This window comes from Mobula hypostoma, chromosome 7, assembly GCF_963921235.1.
Source record: "Mobula hypostoma chromosome 7, sMobHyp1.1, whole genome shotgun sequence".
NCBI classification, from domain to species: Eukaryota; Metazoa; Chordata; class Chondrichthyes; order Myliobatiformes; family Myliobatidae; genus Mobula; species Mobula hypostoma.
The window spans coordinates 34,213,780-34,235,827 of record NC_086103.1 but is presented as its reverse complement, the minus strand read 5'-3'; the positions used below and the strand labels follow the sequence as shown (position 1 = coordinate 34,235,827).

The window sequence follows — 22,048 nt, the reverse complement described above, 5'->3', positions numbered from 1 at the left end:
TTGTTTAAGAAAGGCTCCCAAGAAGCCTGAAAATTATAGGCTGGAGAGCCCAACATCAGTAATGGGAAAGTTATTGGTAGGTAATCTATGGGACTGGATTTATGAGAATTTGGATAGAGAAGGATTGATTAAGGATTGTCAGCATGGCTTTGTGTGTGGTAGGTTGTGTCTAACCAATCTTTACATAGAGTTTTTCAAGCAAGTTGCCAGTAAAGTTGATGAAGGCAAGGCAGTGGATGCTATCTACATGGACTTCAGCAAGGCCTTTGACAAGTCCTATAGGTCAAGGTGGTTCAGTAACTTGGCATTCAAGATGTGTAGTAAATTGGATTAGTCACTGGGTTTGTGGGAGAAGCCAGAGAGTGGTAGTAGATGGTTGCCTCTCTGACTGGAGGCCTGTGGCTAGTGGTGTGCCGCAGGGATTGGTGTTGTGTCTTTTGTTACTTGTCACCCATGTATATCAACAATGTGCATGATAATGTGGTAAACTGGTTCTGGAAGATTGAGTGTGTCAAAAACATGAGAAAATCTGCAGATGCTGGAAATCCAAGCAACATACACAAATGCTGGAGGAGCTCAGCAGGCCAGGCAGCATCTATGGAAAAGAGTAACCAGTCCTGATGAAGGGTCTCGGCCTGAAACGTCGACTGACTACTCTTTTCCATCGATGCTGCCTGGCCTTCTGAGTTCCTCCAGCATTTTGTGTAAGTTTGGTGTGTACTGGACAGCAAGGAAGACCATCAAAGCAGCTCGTCTGGATCTGGAGCAGCTGGAAAAATGGCAGATGGAATTTATTGCAGACAAGTGTGAGGTTTTGCAGTTTGGGAGGACCAACCAGGGTAGGTCTTACACAATGAGTGGTAGGGAAATGAGGAATGCAGTAGTACAGTGGGATCTGAGAATACAACTCCTTGAAGGTGGTGTCACAGGTGGTAGATAAAGTAAGCTTTTGGCACATTGGCCTTCATAAATCAAAGTATTGAGTACAGGAGGTGGGATGTGATGTTGAAATTGTATAAATTGATGAGGCTTAATTTGGACTATCGTCTGCAGTTTTGTTCACTGACCTATAGGAATGATGTAATTAAGATTGAAAGAGTGCAGAGAAACTTTACAAAGATGTCACCAGGACTTCAGAGCCAGAGTTACAGGGAGCAGTTGAATGGGCTAGGACTCTATTCCCTAGAATACAGAAGACTGGGGGGAGATTCGATACAGGTATACAAAAGTATGAGGAGTATAGTTCGGGTAAATGCAGACAGGCTTTTTCCACCCACATTGGGTGAGACTGCAACAGAAGTCATGAGTTAAGGGTGAAAAGTGAAACGTGCAAAGGGAATGTGAGAGGAAACTCCTTCACTCAGAGGGTGAAGAGAGTGTGGAACAATCTGTCAGCACAAGTGGTGCATGCAGGGTTGATTTCAATGTTTAAGAGAAGTTTGGATAAGTACATGGATGGGAGGGGTATGGACCTGCTATGGCCCAGGTACTGGTTGATGGAAGTAGGCAGATTAATGATTTGGCATGAACTACATGGGCTGAAAGGCCTGTCTGTGCTGTGGTATTCCACGACTATGACTCTAATAATGAATCCATCTGACTGCTCCATTTTAAATTATTTCTTAGAATTAGATGTTTTGATTTTGTTTCATAAACAAAGCATTGTTACTTAAATATATGCTCTGGTATGTTAGTACTTGTAGCCAACTTCATGCTTTTGCTAAGAGTTTATCCCATACCTGGCAAGGTGATTGAAACCACTTCCCATTTTATTGCAACAAGTGAACTGTTACTGCAACATTCGACAACTTGTGATAGATTTCCAAGAAATATGTTCATCCAGTTCGGTTCTGTATTCATTTTCTGTATTTATACAAAGCTAGTCTAAACTACAATATCGTAAAAATCAACAATTATTAAAATAAACTTAAATTAACTTCTTTTCATAAACAAGAGAGCTTGCAACTTGAAACTGAGACAAATTGGCGTTAAAAGGAAAACAGATGTCTCAGATCCATTGTTGCCTTGCCAGGGAAATCACAAAAATGGAGTGAGAATGCAGAGACAAGGCCTTTTTGTCAAATATATCATTGGGTAAGTAAATGAATATGAAAACATCAAGTTTCATTTCACCAAGGATGTTTAATATTCACAAACAAGACTGCACAAGTTTGATGCAGTAGCAGTGCTTGAAGTTGACTATGTGACAATTTCAATGCTCTGTGCCAAGAAGTATTAAGGTACCAATAATGCCCTGGTATAATTTGTCCTGTTATCAGAGTTACCAGTAGTTGGAGGCCAAGTGCATGCTTAAAGGAGAGTTTAAAAAAAATCAGACATATTTAGTGAAGCTCAACTCTTTGTCTAAGTACCTGTAAGTGACATTAATTCAGTGAGGAGCAACACACAAAGCTGCCAGTGAACGCAGCAGGCCAGGCAGCATCTCTAGGAAGAGGCACAGTCGACGCTTTGGGCCGAGACCCTTCGTGAGGACTAACTGAAGGAAGAGCGAGTAAGAGAAGGCTTACTCTTACCCTTCTCTTACTAGCTCTTCCTTCAGTTAGTCCTGACGAAGGGTCTCAGCCCGAAACGTCGACTGTGCCTCTTCCTAGAGGTGCTGCCTGGCCTGCTGCATTCACTGGCAACTTTGATTTCCAGCATCTGCAGAATTCCTCGTGTTTACGTTAATTCAGTGTGGTATGACAGTGAGGAGGATTCAGAAATCATCATTAAGTATTTCTTTTAGTCAGAAATTCTGTAATAGGTGGTACGTGTATGTAGTCAGTATACCTACCAATTTAGCTAAGTATACCTACCAATTTAGCTAATTTCCTTCCATTCTTTTGAACTTTAGTGCTATATATTGAGGACTGAGTGGGAAAGAGGCAGGGAGTGGGGAATCTAGGAAAAAGGGGAGGGAGCAGGAAGCACCAGAGAGACATTCTATAATGATCAATAAGTCAGTTGTTTGGAATCAACTTATCTTGCCTGCTATCTCAGGGCTGGGTCTGGCTCTGCCCCTCTGCCACCTGTCCCACAACCCTCCCATGGCAATCCTCCCTCACCTTTCTCAAACAACAGGAATTCTGCTGATGCTGGAAATTCAAGCAACACACATCAAAGTTGCCGGTGAACGCAGCAGGCCAGGCAGCATCTTTAGGAAGAGGTACAGTCGACGTTTCAGGCCAAGACCCTTCGTCAGGACTAACTGAAGGATGAGTTAGTAAGAGATTTGAAAGTAGGAGGGGGAGGGGGAGATCCAAAATGATCGGAGAAGACAGGAGGGGGAGGGATGGAGCCAAGAGCTGGACAGGTGATTGGCAAAAGGGATATGAGAGGATCATGGGACAGGAGGTCCGGGGAGAAAAACAAGGCGGGGGGGGGGGAACCAGAGGATGGGCAAGAGGTATAGTCAGAGGGACAGGGGGAGAAAAAGGAGAGTGAGAGAAAGAATGTGTGTATATAAAAAAAATAACAGATGGGGTACGAGGGGGAGGTGGGGCATTAGCGGAAGTTATAGAAGTTGATGTTCATGCCATCAGGTTGGAGGCTACCCAGACGGAATATAAGGTGTTGTTCCTCCAACCTGAGTGTGGCCTCATCTTTATAGTAGAGGAGGCTGTGGATAGACATGTCAGAATGGGGGTGGGATGTGGAATTAAAATGTGTGGCCACTGGGAGATCCTGCTTTCTCTGGCGGACAGAGTGTAGGTGTTCAGTAAAGTGGTCTCCCAGTCTGCGTTGGGTCTCGCCAATATATAGAAAGCCACATCGGGAGCACCGTATGCAGTATATCACCCTAGCTGACTCACAGGTGAAGTGTCGCCTCACCTGGAAGGACTGTTTGGGGCCCTGAATGGTGGTAAGGGAGGAAGTGTAAGGGCATGTGTAGCACTTGTTCCGCTTACAAGGATAAGTGCCAGGAGGGAGATCAGTGTGAATTCATGTTCCGCTTCATGTAGACAAATACAGTACTGTGCATATGTCTTACACCCATGTATATGGCTGGGGTGTCAAAGTACTGTATGTATACATAATTTAGTAGTTAAAAGGAAAATGCAGGTGAGGACAATCAGGAAAGAAATATTCTAAGAAAGTGACGTGTTTTTAAATCTTCTAATGCACAAGGCAAGGTAATACAGAATTGGAAATTTGTCCCTTGAAACCAAAATAATTAAATTTACTTTCAAGTTCAACACTCGCCTTATACAGTCCCGAGACAAATTTATTCAAAGGACATGGCTTACTGACATGCTAAAAGTGTGGATTCACCACTTCTTTGGAGAGAGACTGAAGAAATATTTTTTTCAGCCTACATAACCCCTTTATAAGATTAGAATGTTTAAATTTGCAGTGCAATGATCTTCAAACATCTTCCGCAAATACATTCTTTTTCCATTTCTCCTTTGCCTCATTATTCCATCTTTCAAACACTGCTCCCACAACATATCAATGTCACAGTACTTTGAGCTTCAACCTGTTGTGTGACAGCCACAATACACATTTACCAGCTAGGCATGAATAGGAATTGTAGCTCAGGTTTGTTTTACCATTATAAAGACAGTGTGAAACTGAAGTTTGAATCCTGCTCTAAGTATCTCGACATTGTTCATGCCAATGATTTCCCAACTATGCAAGTGAATATACTTTAGCCTTAAGCGCCAACATTTACGCTAAGGCAATAGTCCTTATTTCTGGATTCTCAAAATGGGAAGCAGCTTGCCAGCACCTATTCCTGTCCTCCAATAGAGTGACTCGACTATTTTATTCCAGATTGTGACATCCTTATCACAACTGAATTAGCTGGTCGCATTTGCAAAATAGAACGAAGATCAAAACTGATCCAGACTCTTTTGGGCTCTTCACTTTAATCTTGTAGTAGATTCATACAAGTGATCAGGTCAGTCAGTCGACTGTAATTTTACAGATTTTTGCAACAAATTTGCTACCGAAAACAGTTCATTATCAGTTATTAGGGAAGGAAAAGACACCTTGATAATATTCAAATTTCTTTCTTTGGTCGTGTTGTGGTGGCTGGGCATTCATGTATTTAAACCATCAGTCTGAAATGAATACATTTCAGTGAACGGCAGAAATACTCTAGGCAGAACTGAGATTGTTTTCTATTTCATAAACTAATTATAGTAACATTTTCCAAACTAAAAGGCTGCAAGTAATCCAATCATAACTCTAAACTAAAGAGTTAATAGAAATATCTTTTGCACAGAGCTGCAAAGAGGCCAACTATGGAAACACTTAAAACCTTCCTTCAAATTACATAATTTCTGGCAGAATTAGCTAATAACATCAATCAATTCAATCAAATTAAAACTTCTCCCATTTCAAGAAAGGGTGGCATTGATTCAATACATTCATTTTCTTCCATGAGTGAGGCATTAATGAATGCCAAACAGTGGATTTTAAGTCACATTTGATTAATAAAACAATTTAAAATGTTAACAGTAATTTAAATTAATAAATTGAAATGAAATATATTTTGTACCAATTTTAAATCTTGTGCTTCTTTAATAACATTCTCAAGTCATAGAAAAGTACAGCACAGAAACAGGCTGTTCAGCCCATCTAGTCCATGCCTAACCATTTAAATGACCTGGTCCGGTTGACCTGCACCCAGTCTATAGCCCTCCATCCCGTACCTATCCAAACTTCTCTTAAATTTTAAAATTGAGCTCGCATCCACCACTAGCACTGGCATATTCCACATTCTCATAACTCCTTAAACTTTTCATCTTTTACCCTTAACCCATGACCTCTAGTTGTAGTTCATTCTAACCTGAGTTGAAATAGCCTGCTTGCATTTACCCTAATTACGCCCCTGAATTTTATATACTTAAAAATGTGTCAAAATCTTGTATAATGTTGTAAATCTCCTCTCAATTTTCTTGATTCCAAGGAACAAATTCCGAACCTATTTAGACTTTCCTTATAACTCAGGTACTCCAGTCATGGTGATATCCTTGTTTCCCTGTACTCTGTCTACCTTATTGACATCCTTCCTGTTGGTAGGTGACCAAAACTGCACTCAATACTCCAAATTGGGCCAGCTGGTGGTGTTGGGGCATCAGCACGAGACTTCAAGGCAAATGGCCTGAGTTCAAATCCAGCCGGGTCCCAACCTGGGCAGCAGCAGTATCTGCGCGGAAGAAAGGCCTGGCAAACTACTTCGGTATCACGCCATGAAAACCCTATGGACCAGGAGGTCAGTTACAGTCAGACTCGACTAAACATCAACAAAAAGTCTTATACAACTTCAACATAACATCCCATCTGCTGTACTCAGTACCTTGATTTATGAAGGCCAATGTGTCAGAAGTTTTCCTTACAATCTGGACCTGTATTCCCAGATCCCTGTGTTCTACTGCACTCTCAGTGCCCTATCCTTCACTGTGCAAGACCTACCTGGGTTGGTCTTTCCAAAGTGCAACACCTCACACATGTCTGCTTTAAATTTCCTCTGCCATTTTTCAGTCCATTTTTCCAGCTGATTGGCATCCTGCCGCCATCTTTGATAGCCTTCCTCGCTGTCCACTACACCCCTAATCTTGGAGTGATCTGCAAATTTGCTGATCTGGTTAACCACATTGTCATCCATATCAACAATCTGCATGATAAACGACAATACATGCAGCACTCCACTATTCAGAGACCTCCAATAAAGAGACGCACTACCACTACACTTTCTGGCTTCTTCAACAATGCCACTATCAAATTGAATTTATTATCTCATCTTGAATACCAAGCAACTGAACCATCCTGACCCCACTCCCATACAGAACCTTGTCAAAGGCCTTGCTAAAGTCCACTTAAGACAACATCCACTGGCTTCATCAACTTTCCTGGTAACTTCGCCCAGGTTGCGGGGGGCAAGTAGTCAGGAGAAATGGAAAAGTGAATAGGCAGTTAGTGCAGAGCAATCCTGTGGGCACTTTCCTCAATAATAAGCATGCTGTTTTGGATACTGTTGCGGGAGAAAGACCTCCCAGAGACAAGGTTACTGGCACTGAGCATGGGTCTGTGGTGCAGAAGGGAAAGAGGAAGAAGAGGGGAGAAATAGAGAGGACTCAATAGTTAGGCTAGAGGACAGGAGATTCTGTGGACGTGAATGGGAGACCCAAATGGTATGTTGCCTCCCAGGTGCCAGGGTCAGGGGCAACCCGAATCGTGTCCACAGCATTTTGAAAAGGGAGGGAGAGCAGCCAGAAGTCTTGGTACATATTGGAACCAATGACATAGGAAAGAAAAGCAAAGAGATCCTGAAAAGAGTATTTGGAGAGCTAGTCAAAAAGCTGAGAAGCAGCACCTCCAAGGTAGTAATTTCAGGATTGCTGCCTGTGCCACGTGCCAGTGTGGGTAGAAGCAGAATGACTTGCCAGATATATGCGTGGCTGAGAAGCTGGTGCAGGGGGTTGGGCTTCAAATTCTTGGATCATTGGGATCTCTTCTGGGGGAGGTATGACCTGTCCAAAAGCAATGGGTTGTCCCTGAACCCGCGGAGGACCAATATCCTAGCGAGCTGTTTGGGAGGGATATGTTAGTGATGCAGAATCAAAAAGGGTAGCAAAAACAGTACTCAAAATGTTAAATCTCAATGCATAAAGTATAAGAAATAAGGTGGATGATTATGTTCCACTATTACAGATTGTCAGGTATGATATTGTGGTCATCACTGAATCGCAGCTGAACTATGGTTGTAGTTGGGAGCTGAATGTCCAAGGTTACACATTGTATCAGAGGGATAGGAAGGTAGGCAGAGGGGGTGGCGTGGCTCTGCTGGTAAAGACTGCTGTTAAGCAGTAGAAAGATGAGACATAGGATCAGAAGATTTGAATCCTTGTAGGTTGAGTTAAGAAACTGCAAGGGTAAAAGGAATCTGATGGATGTTATATATAGACCTCTAAATAGTAGCTAGGATTGGGACCACAGATAACAATGGGAAATAGAAACATGCAGATCAATTGGGTACTTTCTTCTCTTCCCTCACACCCTTCAACATCTGGCATACTGCTAGTGTCTTCCACAGTGAAGACTGATGCAAATCAGGTTGGTAATGGATCTCAACTGAGTGAGTTTGTTGATTGCCTACAAGATGGCTTTTTAAGGACAGCTTGTTGTTCAGTCTACTAGGAGATCAGCTATATTGGATTGGGTATAATGGAATGAACTGAAGTGATTAGGGATCTTTAGGTAAAAGAACCCTTGGGAGTGTGATCACAAAATGATTCAGTTCAACTTGAAATTTGTTAGGGAGAAAGTCTGATATAGCAGTATTTCAGTGGAGTTAAGGAAATTATAGTGGTATGAGAAAGGAGTTAGCTAAAGTAAATTGGAAGGAGTTGCTGGCAGGGATGACAGCAGAGCAGAAATGGCTTAAGTTTCTGGGAAAAATGAGGAAGGTACAGGATAGATGTATTCCAAAAACAAAAATACTCAAAGGGTAAAATAGTACAACATTGGCGGACAAGGGAAGTCAAAGCCAATGTAAAAGCAAATGAGAGGACATAAAACAATACAAAAATTAGCATTTACAAACCTACAGTGAGCAACTGAAAGAATATCAGGAGGGAAAAGATTAAATATGAAAGCAAGCTAGTAAATAATATCGAAGTGGATATTAAAAGCTTTTTTTCAAGTATGTAAAGATAAAAGAGAGACAAGAGTGGATATAGGACCAATAGAAAGCGAGACCAGAGAAAAAAATAACGGGGGACAAGGAGATGGCAGATGAACTAAGTGAGTATTTTGCATCAGTCTTCACTGTGGAAGATACTAGCAGTGTGCCAGATGTTGAAGGGTGTGAGGGAAGAGAAGAGAGTACAAGTTATAAGGTGCTCAAAAAGCTGAAAGACCCAAGGGTACACAAGTCATCTGGACCAGGTGAACTGCACCCTAGGATTCTGAATGAGTTAGCGGTAGAAATTGTGGAGGCATTAATGATCTTTCAAAAATCAATGGACTCTGGCATGATGCCAGAGGACTGCAAAATTGCAAATATCACTCCATTTTAAGAAAGGAGGAAGGCAGCAGAAAAGAATTTATAAACCAGTTAGCCTGAACTCAGTGGTTGGGAAAATGTTGGAGTCAAGTGCAAGGATGGGGGAATGGATACTTGGTGATACTGGATATGAACGGACAAAGTCAGCATGGTTTCCTCAAGGGAGAATCTTGCCTGATAAACCTGTTAGAATTCTTTGAAGAGATTACAGGTAAGATAGATAAAGAGGATGCAAAGGGCGTTGTATGTTTGGACTTTTAAAAGGCCTTTGACCAGGTGCCACACGTGAGGCTGCTTACAAAATGAAGAGCCCAAGGTATTACAGCAAAGTTACTGGCATGGTTAGAGCATTGGCTGATTGGTAGGAGGCAATGAGTGGGAATAAAAGGATCATTTTCTGGTTGGCTACCAGTGACTAGTTGTGTTTCACAGGGATCGGTGTTGGAACCGCTTCTTTTTATGTTGTACATCAATGATTTAGATGACGGAATAGATGCCTTTGTTGCCAAGTTTGCAGATGATACAAAGATTGGTGAAGGGGCTGGTAGTGTTGAGGAAACAGGTAGAACTTAGATTAGGAGAATGGGCAACAGAGTGACAAATGAAATACAGTTTTGGAAAATGTATTTTGGAAATAGAAATAAATGTGTCAACTATTTTCTAAATGGGGAAAAAAATCCAAAAATCTGTGATGCAGAGGGACTTGGGAGTCCTTGTGCAGAACACCCTGAGGTTAACTTGCAGGTTGAGTCGGTGGTGAGGAAGGCAAATACAACGTTCACATTCACTTCAAGTGGTCTGGAATACAAGAGCAAGGATGTGATGCTGAGGCTTTATAAGGCACTGGTGAGGCCTCACCTTGAGTACTGTGAACAATTTTGGGCTCCCCATCTAAGAAGGGAGGTGCTGGCATTGGAGAGGGTTCATAAGGATGATTCCAGGTATGAAAGGGTTATCATACAAGGAAAGTTTGATGGCTCTCGATCTGTACTCACTGGAGCTTAGAAGGATGGGGCGGGGGGGCGGGGGCGGATCTCATTGAAACCTCTCGAATGTTGAAAGGCCGAGACAGTAGATGTGGAAAGGATATTTCCCATGGTGGAAGAGTCTAGCACAAGGGGGCACCACCTCAGGATAGAGGGGTGTCTATTTAAAACTGAGATGCAGAGAAATGTCTTCAGCCAGGTGATGAACTTGTGGAATTTATTACCACAGGCGGTTGTGGAGGCCAGGCTGTTGGGTGTATTTAAGGCAGAGCTTGATAGTTTCTTGATTGGACATGGCATCAAAGGTTACAGAGAGAAGGTCAGGGTGTGGGGCTGAGGAGAGGGAAAAAATGAATCCGCCATGATTGAATGGCAGAGCAAACTTGATGGGCCAAGCAGCCCATTTCTTCTCCCATGAAGAAAAACTAACTTCCTTGAAAAACTAATTATTGCAGAAATCAGGCTTGAAAGCACTTTCTGTTTAACATCGCATTCAGAAGACCTCCAAAGGGCTATTGGTGATTAGTGCTCTGTTTGGCCATTAGGAGTGTTCAGCTTGTCTTGAGTTTCTGGCATAGCATACATCATGTGTTATTGGGCTAGGATTTTGGGCTGAATGTTATTATTTTACATCCAAAGAGGTCCAGGTCTCCTTTCTAACTCCATCAGGACCAAGAAGAATCCTCTGTTATTCCCTTTCATTTTTCCTACCAATTCATCCTCCATCCCTTTCTCAGCCCTTTGAAACCATCAAATGCTATTTCTATCTATCCTATTGGCCATGACCATTTTGGGCTGGAAACATTCCTGGACTTCCTAGCTATTCAGAAAGCGGTCAGACACTGGTTGTCAGACTAGTTCCTTTAGCAGTTAATGTATACATCATTGCACATCTTGCAATGGAGTCAGTCTTGGTGGACACTCCCCTCCCTCCCCCAATGTATATGCTATGGCAGTGACAGCTGCAACGTTTACTTCCACAGGCCTCCGTCACACAATGAGTGATGTTTCTCCATCTTTTCCCAGAGCAGTTCCTTCGCCTGAGGAATGAAAGCTTGCACAACTGTATGTGTATAAAGCATCCTGAAGGGCTACCCACCAGGGTAACTGAGCATTAAACACTTGTAAGTTTGTTGCTGTTGAATTTAATAGAACACAGAACAGTACAACAATAGACATGATGTGCTAATGTTGATGGCAACTTTTACCAAATGTCCTCCAGTGTATCATCCATCACTATCCATATCCTTCCTATGTAAAAGGATGTAAAAGTCTCTAAAAACCCACCAAACTGCCTGCTTCCACTACCACCCCGGTAATCTATTCCAGGTTACTGTCATTCCACATAAGAAATAAACTTGCCTTTTGACTCTTTTAAACTTTCATTGCCTAATCTTTAAAGCATGCTGGTATGGAGATGTTTACTCTGGATAAAAGGCAGGTGTGTAACAGCCATCAGGTCCCTCCTAGGAAGAGGGAGAGCTCAATTTTATCCAAGCTTTCCTCATAGCCCATATTCTCTGATCTAGGCAGCATCTTCATAAAGCTCTTCTGAATTCCTCAAAATCCTTCTTACAAATGGGCCACCAGAACTGCATTTAATACTACAACATGACTAAAGTCTTATCTAGCGCCAGCATGACCCCATAATCTTATTCTCAACACCTCTACAAATGAAGGCCATCATGTCATACACCTTCTTCACCACTTTCACTGGACTGTCTATCTGAATCCCAAGTTCCCTCTGTACCTCAATGCTATTTAGGGGTCTACCATTACCTGTATGCCCTCTTCCCCTCCCCCACATTTCACCTAAAATGCATTACTTCACATTTGCCCAGATTAAATTCTATCTGCCACTTCTCTGCTCATGTCAATAGCCAACCTAAATATTGCCGTTTTCTTTGTTAATCGTTAACTCTGTCCACAATTCCACCAGTCTTGGTATAATCCATAAATTTAGTAATCTATCCATCTGTTTTCATCCATGTCATCTATATACAACATGAGATATCCCAGCACTAATCCTTGTGGAACACAATTGGTCATGGACCTCCAGCCAGAATAGCAAATTTCCACGCCTACTGTCTATGGGATCCAAGATGAATTGCAAGCTTGGATTCAGAGCTAGCTTGTCTATAAAAAATAGAGTAGGGGTGGAAGGATTCTGGGTGAAGGGCTCTAATCCATGGTGTACTGGAAGGATCAGTGCTAGGACCTCTTGTTTGTGATATATAATCAACGATTTTGATGAAAATGTAGATGGGTGGATTAATAAGTATGCAGAAAGTATATAGTTAATATGAGACCCCTTAACAACACTGAGGTATGGAGAGATCTTGGAGTCCAGGTCCATAGTTCACTGAAAGTGGTTATGTAAGTGGATAAGGTGGTAAGGAAGGTATTTGGCCTTCCCTTCTTTGGCAGGAGTGTTGGGTTCAAGACTAAGTAAGGCATGCCACAAGCTGTATAAAATTTAGTTAGACCCTATTGGATGTGGTTCAGGATTATTATAGGAAGGATGTGGAGAGGAAGCAGAAGGTTTATCAGGATGCTGTCTACATTGGTAGGCATAAGACATAGAAGCAGAATTAGGCCATTCAGCCCATCGAGTCAGCTCCGCCATTCCATCATGGCTGAACTACAAGGTTGGAAAAACTAGCATATTCTTCTTCGAGCACCAGATGCTGCGGGGAGTCCTAGAGGTTTTTAAAATTGAGAGGCATAGATAGGGAATGTTTTTCCACAGGTTAGCAATGTCAACCACCAGAGGACAGCCTTTTAAGGTAGGGTGAGAGGATTGGTGAGTTATTTAAAGGCAACAAGAGGAGCAAGATTTCTTAAAAAATAGAGTGGGAGGTATCTGGAATGAGTGCCAGGGATAGTAGAGGAATCAGTCAGTTTGATGGAGTTCGCGCCTTTTAAACAGACATATCAATATGAAGGAAATGGAGGGATATGGATGATACACAGGAGGAGGACGACATTTTGATTGGTATCAAAATTAGCACTAAGATTGGCACAACATTGTTGACTGAATGGCCTGTCCAATGCTGCATTGTCGTATGTTCCATTAGAATGATTTTGTGATAGCACCAACTTGCCATGAAGGGGAAGCTAATTGTTTTTTTATTTAAAAAAAAAAGGGAGCAGGCTGGTCTCAAATAATCAGTGGACAGCAGGTTGTCAGAACCCTTGATCTGTACTCAGAGCTACTGCCAAAGTTGTGTATAATTACAGATAGTTATATTCAACTTTAATAAACAATTTTCCAGGAGCAGCACAAAATTATTAAAGTTTCACGAATTTCAGCATGAAAATAGTTTATAAAAGTAGATGCTAATTAAGTGGGCTGTAAATCGTGAACTTTTGATCCAGTTTCAGCATTACATACATGTTGAACAGCATGGCAATGAAGTAGAATGTGAATTGTAACTTTCTAATCCCATGTCTGCACTTTAGTAACTACATGTTGCGTATACTGATTTCTCCTACATCCTGAGACAGAGGGAGGCTGCTCACCAACCAAGTCAACAATGGCTTACACTTTTACCAATACAATTCCACCTCATCTTCTGGCAATTATTCTCTCCCATATGCCCATCAACTCCCCAGACCGTTCTTCACCCATTGACACCAAGAGCAACTTGTTGTGGTCGATTACTTCAGTCGCATGTCTCTGGGACACTGAAGGAAACCTGAGCAATCAAGGGACAGCCCACTTGGCTATAAATAATCCCTGTAAACAGCAGCCAATGTCAACAATGAAACCTGGAGTTGCACAGTAACAGGAATAACTTCTGCAGCAGTACCATTTAAATTTGTTAATGATGAAGAATTACCCTGATGTCAAGGTCACTTCCTCATCATACTGCACTAGTGCAGACTGCACAGATTTATAATACCAGTTTCAATTAGATTCTCTCTACTCCAATTTCTGCTTTTAAAAATCCCCTGTTTACTATGAACATTCTCCTTAGTGCTCCCACAGAGGCTGCGTCATGACTGGTGGAAGGCTGCTGAGTTGGGGGGGGGGGGGCGGGGTGGATGTAGGCTTGTTTTGGGGACTCTCCAATTTGGTTTTAATTCTGCACTTTCCAATGATATAGGAAGCTGTGTGGGGCATTAGAAAGTGTTTTTGGCTGTGAAGCTTCTCCCTTTCATTTTCCATCTCCTATTCAGAAGTACACAAGTTGCACTTGATATCCGTGCACAACTTACCAGCAAGACGAGATGATTTTGTGAGGGGGGGGGGCACAGAGGAATGTTGTAGTCAGATTTCCAACAAGTGCCTTGCACGGTAAGATTATTCCCCAATATAATGCCGCCTAGACTTGAGTGTATTTAAAGTGGAGGCTCATTGGCAGAAGGAAAAGGTTGAAGAGGATAATAAATCAGCCACAGTGGAATTGCAGTGCACAGTCGATGGGCTGAATGGCCTGATTGTGCTCCTATGTCTTGTGGTCTAAATGCTGTGATTCTAAAGAATCCTTTCAAAATAGTGGCAAGAATTTGGGTGGGTGTGGAGTGCTGGCTGAGGGGAATAAAATGGGAAAGATTTGAAAGTAAACTACGCAATATCCAAATCAAAGCAATGCCTCTTGCCATCCTTTTAGTGAACTATTTTAAGCTGTTCCTTCAAAGCAGGCAGCGGGGACACGACTTAACATTAACTTGCCACTTGGTTGCAGTGTATTAAAAAGTGCGGCTTGGTTACAACATTCTGGCTGCTGGTTTCTGTTTGGCAGAGCACACTTGGGAAAATCAAAATAAATCTGTAAACCATTCTTGTGTTGGAGCTTGTTCTGTACCTAAGTATTAGACATTTGCTTGCACAATGGAATTTATTACGCATCTTCTCTGCTAAAACAGCAGCTGGGAAGAGTTTGATTTTCTGTTAAGTACTTCCTCAATGTCATTTGTCATTACAGAGTTCGAAAAATTCTCATTATGTCAGTGTTATGGATTTTAAACTTCGAGATTATTCCAGAGGCAAGGCTACTTACTCTGTAAATAGCAGAGATTATATATTTTAATAACTAACTCTAAATAAGTGTTAAGCCTACAAGTGGTGCTAGAATGTTTGTGAACCCTGTAGAATGTTCTCTATTTCTGCATGAGCATGATTCAAAATGTGATCAGGTCTTCACGCAAGTCCTAAAACTAAATAAAGAAAACACAATTAAATAAATAACAAAAAATTTTACTTGTCCATTTGTTTATTGAGAAAAATGATCCAATATTACATGTATTTGTTCGAAAAAGTATGTGAACCTCTGGGCTAATGCCTTCTACAAAAGCTATTTGGAGTCAGGTGTGCCAATCAATGAGATGAGATTGGAGGTGTGGGTTGAGAGGAGCCCTGCCCTATATGAAAAAAGACACACAAGGTCAGGTCACTGACGGAGGCTGCTCTTCTCAAGATAGGCATGTTTGCATCTTTCAGAGGGCCTCAGAAAAATTGTAGAGATGCATGAAGCTGGAAAAGGCTGCAAAAGCATTTCTAAAGACCTGACTGTTCATCAGTCCACAGTAAGAGAAATTGTCTACAAATGGAGTAAACAGAGTGCTGTTGCTACTCTCCCTAGGAGTAGTGTCCTGCAAAGATCACACTAAGAGCACAATGTGCAATCCTGAAGGAGGTGAAAAAGAACCCCAAGAGCATCAGCAAATGAATTGCAGAAATTTCTAGAACTTGGTAAAGTCTCTGTTCATGGGTCCACTGAACAAGATGGGTGTTCATGGAAAGACACCACAGAGGAAACTACTGAGCTCCAGAAAAAAATACATTGCTGCATGTTCTAAATTTGCAAAGAACCACCTGGACTTTCTACAATAATTCTGAGATATTGTTCAACCAGAAACACATCATAACTTGAACTAAAGAGTCCAATCCATAACTGTGTAAATTAAACCTTGCCCAAGTCGCAGCACTGCTGCACCATCCAGCGAGAGGGAGAGCGAGACCTTCACATGCAGCCACCTTCCTCTGGCAGCAGCCAGCGAGACGCTGATAGATGCCACTAAACACCTGCTCACACTCTGCTCTCGCCTCAATGATTTCAGTCTTCTTCCATGCTGTGGTCAGCGAGGAATAGAATTGATCACGGGCTAGTGTCCCGTATCCAGGCTTCTTGGACTTGAGACCACATGCCTCACTCTGAGACAGCAAAGCACCAGATCGCTCAGTTGGACTGAAAACACTACAAAAGTGCAGATCACGGGTCCCAACAGTAGCAGAACTAATTTTGAAAGAAAGAAAAAGACAACATGAAAAGTGAAGGTCGTGTGTCCCATCTAGAGGATGACACCCTTGGTAGCGTTGTTCCCTGGCAACATCATCTTCCCTCATTGTGCCTTCAGAAATCTGATGGTGGGGGGGTTGGGGGTGGAGTCAAGGAGGAGGAAGTGTTGGGCCTCCTCATGAGTAATAAGATGGATAAGTCCCCAGGGCTTGGTGGGATTTACCCCAGGTTATTGAAGAAGGTAAGAGATGAGGTTGCTGGGTCCTTGACCAGTACCTTTGTGTCTTCTCCAGCCACAGGTGAAGTTGCAGAGGACTGGTGAGTGGCTAATATACCTTTATTTAAGAAGGGAACAAGGGAAAATCCTGGGAACTATAGACTGGGGAGTCTCACATCAGTTGAAGGGAAATTACTGGAAAAAAATCTTAAGGATAGGACATATGAACATTTGCAAAATCGTGGCCTAATTAGGGAGACCTAGCATGGCTGTGTGTGGGCAGGTCATGCCTTACCAACTTGGCAAACTAATGAGAGAGAGAGATTGATGAGGGTAGGGCAGTGGACATTGTCGACATGGATTTTAGTATGGCGTTTGGCAAAATCCCTCATGGGAGGCTAATCCAGATGATTAAGATGTATAAGTTCCACAGCAAGTTGGCTGTTTGGATTCAGAACTGCCTTGCACAAAGAAGACAGAAGGTAGTGGTCGAAGGGACTTTTACAAGCTGGAGGTCTGTAATTAGGGGAGTTCTGCCACAATCAGTGCTGGGACCTCTACTGTTTGTGATGTACTGTATATAATTGATCTGGATGAAAGTGTAGATAGTAGGTTAGTAAACTTGTGGATGATACCAACATTGGTGAAGTTGTGGATGGTGTAGATGACTGGCAAAGAATACAACAAAATATAGATCAATTGCAGATATGGGCAGAGAAATGGCAGGCAGAGTTTAACCCAGATAAATGAGGTGTTGCTCCTTAGCAGGGCAAATGGAAGGAGACAGTACACTGTTAAGGGCAAGGTCCTTTATGTTACTGAGCAAAGAAATCTTGGGATCCAACTTTATAGCTAAAAATACAAGGTAGCTTATATACATAGACAGACTGTTTATAAAGTGATGCAAGGCACAGGAATGTCTGTACATAAGGTGACTGACGGGAAGTGATAAAGTAGAGGTGATAGGGAGGAGGGAGGAGGGTGGGCAAGTTGGTGGAGTATTGTTCAGCCTTGCTGTCTAGGGAAATTGACGGTTTGATGCTGGTGGTCCTGGGGTAGATGCTACATAGCCTCCTTCCAAATGAGAATAGGACAAACCGTCCATGAGCAGGGTGGATGAGATCCTTCATGATGGTATTGGTAAAGAGATGAGAGATGGTTTAAACTAGTATGAGCTGGGGGCGGGGGGGAGGGGGTTGAATAAGTTTAGAAATTAAAGGCAGCGAATCAGAAACCAAAAAGGTAGGTAGCAAACTGAACCACAATAGAAGGAATAAATGGTGTCAATGCAATAAGCTAGAAGTCTCTCTCAAGTCCATGTTGTATTTTAAACAAAAATCAATGGATAAGCAGCACAGATTACCGATATGATCTAGCTGCTAATATGGAAATTATCTGGTCTCTATAATGGAAACAGTTATAAACAGACTGAAGTTGGGAATTTAATATTCAGGGACACTTGACTTTTAGGAAAGGCAAGAACGAAAGGTAGTGGGACAGTTCTATTTTAAAGAGGTGAAATAACTAAAATGGTGAAAGGCAACTCCTCCATTTGAGTAGAGGTTTTTTTTAGTGAAAAAAAGTGGGAAACAGGACTATGGTAGAAAGCCATGGAAGTGGAATATTTTAATATATGATAGTAAAAGCTAAGATAGATTTATAATTGGTAAGGGAACCAAGGGTTAAAGAGACAGGGTTGGAAAATATGCCCGAGGAAAGCTGGATAATTCTAGTCTTATTATTTGGCAGAGCAGGCTCAAGGGACGAGATAGCCAATGCAAGTTCGTATTTCTTAAGACTTTATGGTTTTCAAGAGAATCTTTTCTTGAACTCCACAAGAACCCATTTTGGGAGTTGCATTGGGGAGTCTAACACTTTATGGCAGACCTTATCAAAACTGGCTTTAATATATCAAAAAAACAGAGAAGTGCTCTGTAATGGGGATGGCAGAAGGAAAAATTAGGTTACAATGCCATGATCGTGCAAAATGCAAGGGAACAGCAATGTGATAATTAAGAGGGAGCAAAATGGAATTAAATATATTTGAAATGGGAACAAAACATCCCAACAGTTGACGATTTGGATGAAAAATAGAGGAAGTGGTTGATATGGAATTGTTAAATTTCGGGGTTGAGCCTGGTAGTTTAAACTATATGGTGGAAAGAAGATTACATTACTGAAACCGTACAGAAGTCTGAAAGGTCAGTAAGTGAGGCAAAAGTAAAAATGGCAACTAAATTATCTCTTTCTTTGACTTCTTAGCTCTTCAGTCTTAGTAAGCTTACTACTGTATTCCATCCAGTATATCAGCCTTTGTAAAATTGCAGCAATACTTCCTTTGGCACAAAGTTTCCCAACCTTTTTTATGCCATGGACCAATACCATTAAGAGGTCCAAGAAACCCCAGGTTGGGAACCTCTGTTTGAGAGCTATTCCAGCATTATCATTAAACCTAATATCAAGGATCTGTTTTTGATCAACTTACATAGGTTGAACATTAAAGCCTACCTTTCTCACGGCTCAAAACAAAACCTGTTAATATCACTTTTTCTCTGGAATGATCTTTCCTCCAGCTTCCAATTAGTTTGCTTCTGTTTTATTTCAATTTCACTGCCTTGATAGATCCACCCTTTCAGCTTGTTGTTGCTTTGTAGGAGAGATTACTTCATAGCTTCCTTTCACTGTGTCCAGTCACCTCACATGTACCATTTTCACGTACCCTCTGCCACCATAACATTTTCATTTTATTTCTCATCATGAGTTATGGTCAAGAATCAAAGGCCAAGAAAAGTACATCACAAGCATCACCTGATGGCTTACCATGTAGTTGTGGTGAGTCTCATGGCAGTCAAGGAATCTTTAATTACACGTGCATCAACATTCAAGATTTAATTCACACTGTCCTTGCCACACACAACTCAAACCACTTAAATAGAACAAAATTACATGATACAAAACTGATGCAGAACATCTCTACAGACCTTCACCTTACAAACTTTTACATAGAACATAGAAATCTACAGCACATTACAGGCCCTTTGGCCCACAATGTTGTGCTGACCATGTAACCTACTCTAGAGACTGCCTAGAATTTCCCTAGCACATAGCCTTCCACTTTTCTAAGCTCCATGTACCTATCTAAGAGGCTCTTAAAGTACTGTAATGCTAAGACATTGAGCAGTCATTCTGGACACAAGACAATGTTCAGCACAATCTAGCCCTTAGTCTTCAATAAAATGGAACTCGAGTTGCAAGTTCAAGGGTATCTGGTATCAATTGTATTAAACTAGTTCTACAATTGTTATGGAACAGCAGAAAGCCAGTCCACCCATTAAGCCACTGCCAGCTTTTTTGCAGATCACATTCATTCACTTACCATTTGTGCAGAGTCTTGCAAATTATTTGCCCTTAAGATCCTATCCAAATTTGCTTTTAAAACCCTTCTGTTCCCACTGCATTTGTAACACAATGTGTTAAAGTTATTCAACTTGCAGAAGAGGGCAGATTTCCAAGTTTACACCCATTATGAACCAACCATGGATAAAGGATGTCTCTTCTAAATATGAAAGCGATTGATCAAAAACAAACACACAAATGTCAATGCAGTTTCAATGCATAACTTGATTTTTGAAGATTATAAGCACTCTGCATTTCTTTATTCCACATAGAGTGCTAGAGGTAACTTTTTTTTGGTGGAGGGGGTGATGTATGCTATTTGCAAACTCTTCTTCAATGAGAGTTATTTTGTAATGCCACGGAACTCAACATTCTTCCATATTTTGGAAGAATGCTTAGGAAGAAGTTCTTATTGTAGCAAAAATAAATATAACAAATGCAAAATATCTGCTGATAATCAGTTAATAGTTCTCTCATTTTCAGAAAGGCAATCAGAAACAAATCCAATTTGGAAAAAAAAAAGAAATCACTTCATAAATTATTAAAAATCCTCGCTTCTTGTTTTAGGATTGTATTGTGATAATTCTCATTTTGCTCTTCTTCCCCCTTTCCAAAACAAAATTTCCGAGGATAGTTAAGTGACCTTAAGATGAGAATTATTTTATTATTGCAAACATGCATTCTGTGGTAACGCCAAAGTAATACAGAGTGGTAGCGCCCTCAAACAGTTCCCAGATTTTGCTTCAAACTGTTTTCTGTAATACGACTATGTTCAAAGTACTCTACAGGAGGAATACAACTGAAATCGTTATGAACGTACATTATTTTAATGCCTACCTGTGGAGGTGCTTGGAAATTGCTTTTGAAAGATTGAGCATTTACATCTTCAAAACCATTTGGGGACCAGGGTTTGTTTTCATGCCTGGAATAAAGCAGAAATCAATCTTGAGGGATACACTGTCTAAGGAATGTTGCTACAAATAAAGCAAGCAAATGCTCAAAATGAATTATACACAAAGTGAGTGTTAATTGTTCCAGAATTATCTGGATTTCTTAAAACTGGGTTAAAATAATAAGATATAGGAAGACACTTACAGCCAACCATATTTTTAAGTGAAATACGGTTCATTTACAGTGAATATGGAATACTTTTCTACTTGTCCCTCACCATTAATTAGATACTTGTTTAAAGAAACAAAGATGACCAAGTAGGAAAACATTCAACTACACAACTGTGTTGTGACCGTAGAACCCAAGAAATAATATTAGATCAGCAACACAGGTCATAAAGGAATTTATGTTCTATACTTTTCCCAGTGCAATCATTATCTGCTGCAGAGTCCTGTTCACATCCAAGCTAAATATATCCAATCACATCTCAAAAGTGTAACACTATCTTTCTTCCTCCATTCCCAGACCCCCACCCCTGTCCATTATCCTTAGCCTCCAAGAAATTTTGCTCCCAGCTCTTAGAAGGACATGAAGATTGCTTTTTGGACTGAAGACTTGTGTTTAGTGTTGCCTCCCAGAGACTGGTACTGGGCCATTGCTATTTGTCATCTACAGTCAATTATGATGAGAATGTACAAGGAACAGTTTGCAGATTTACCAATGACACTTAAATAGGTGGGGTCTTATGCAACAAAGATGGCCATCAGGAATTACATGGGAATCTGCAATCAGCTGGGGAAGTGGTCCCAATGGAGTTCAATTCAAACAAGTACAAGGACACTTTCATAGTAATTGATAGGATCCTGTGAGAAGTGTAGAACAGACCTGGGAGTACAAATACATGGTTCCCTGAAAGTGAATGGTAGGCAGTATGCCAATTGTGTTCAGCATGTTAGCCTTCAGTCAGGGTATTGCACCTGAACAAGACATTAAAGCCACATTTGATACAGTGTTCAATGTTGGTCACTGTGCTTTTGGAAAGACGTCATTAAGCTGGAAGGAGTGCAAGAGGAGATTTACAAAGTTATAGCCAGGGTTTAAGTTACAGAGAGTTTGAACAGAGTTTTTCACTGGGGCATCGGAGAATGAAGGGTGATATAATAGAGATTTGCCAAATTGCTTTTTTTTATATAAAGAAATCAAGAACTAAAGGACATGGGCTACGGAAGATCCAGAAGTTGGAAAACAAGGGAGAAAAATATGGAAAAATCATTGCTAGAAATAAGAAATAAAAATAAAC

At 41.2% G+C, this 22,048-nt stretch overlaps 1 protein-coding gene across 1 annotated transcript in view; it reads right to left on the bottom strand.

Annotated features, from left to right (window-relative positions):
• LOC134349226 (PDZ and LIM domain protein 4-like) overlaps positions 1-22,048 on the bottom strand; it is a 109,718-nt gene that overhangs the window by 23,651 nt on the left and 64,019 nt on the right. The window contains exon 3 of the mRNA XM_063053237.1: positions 20,695-20,779. Coding sequence (XP_062909307.1) covers positions 20,695-20,779 — 85 coding nt within the window. The remainder of the gene's footprint in view (positions 1-20,694; positions 20,780-22,048) is intronic.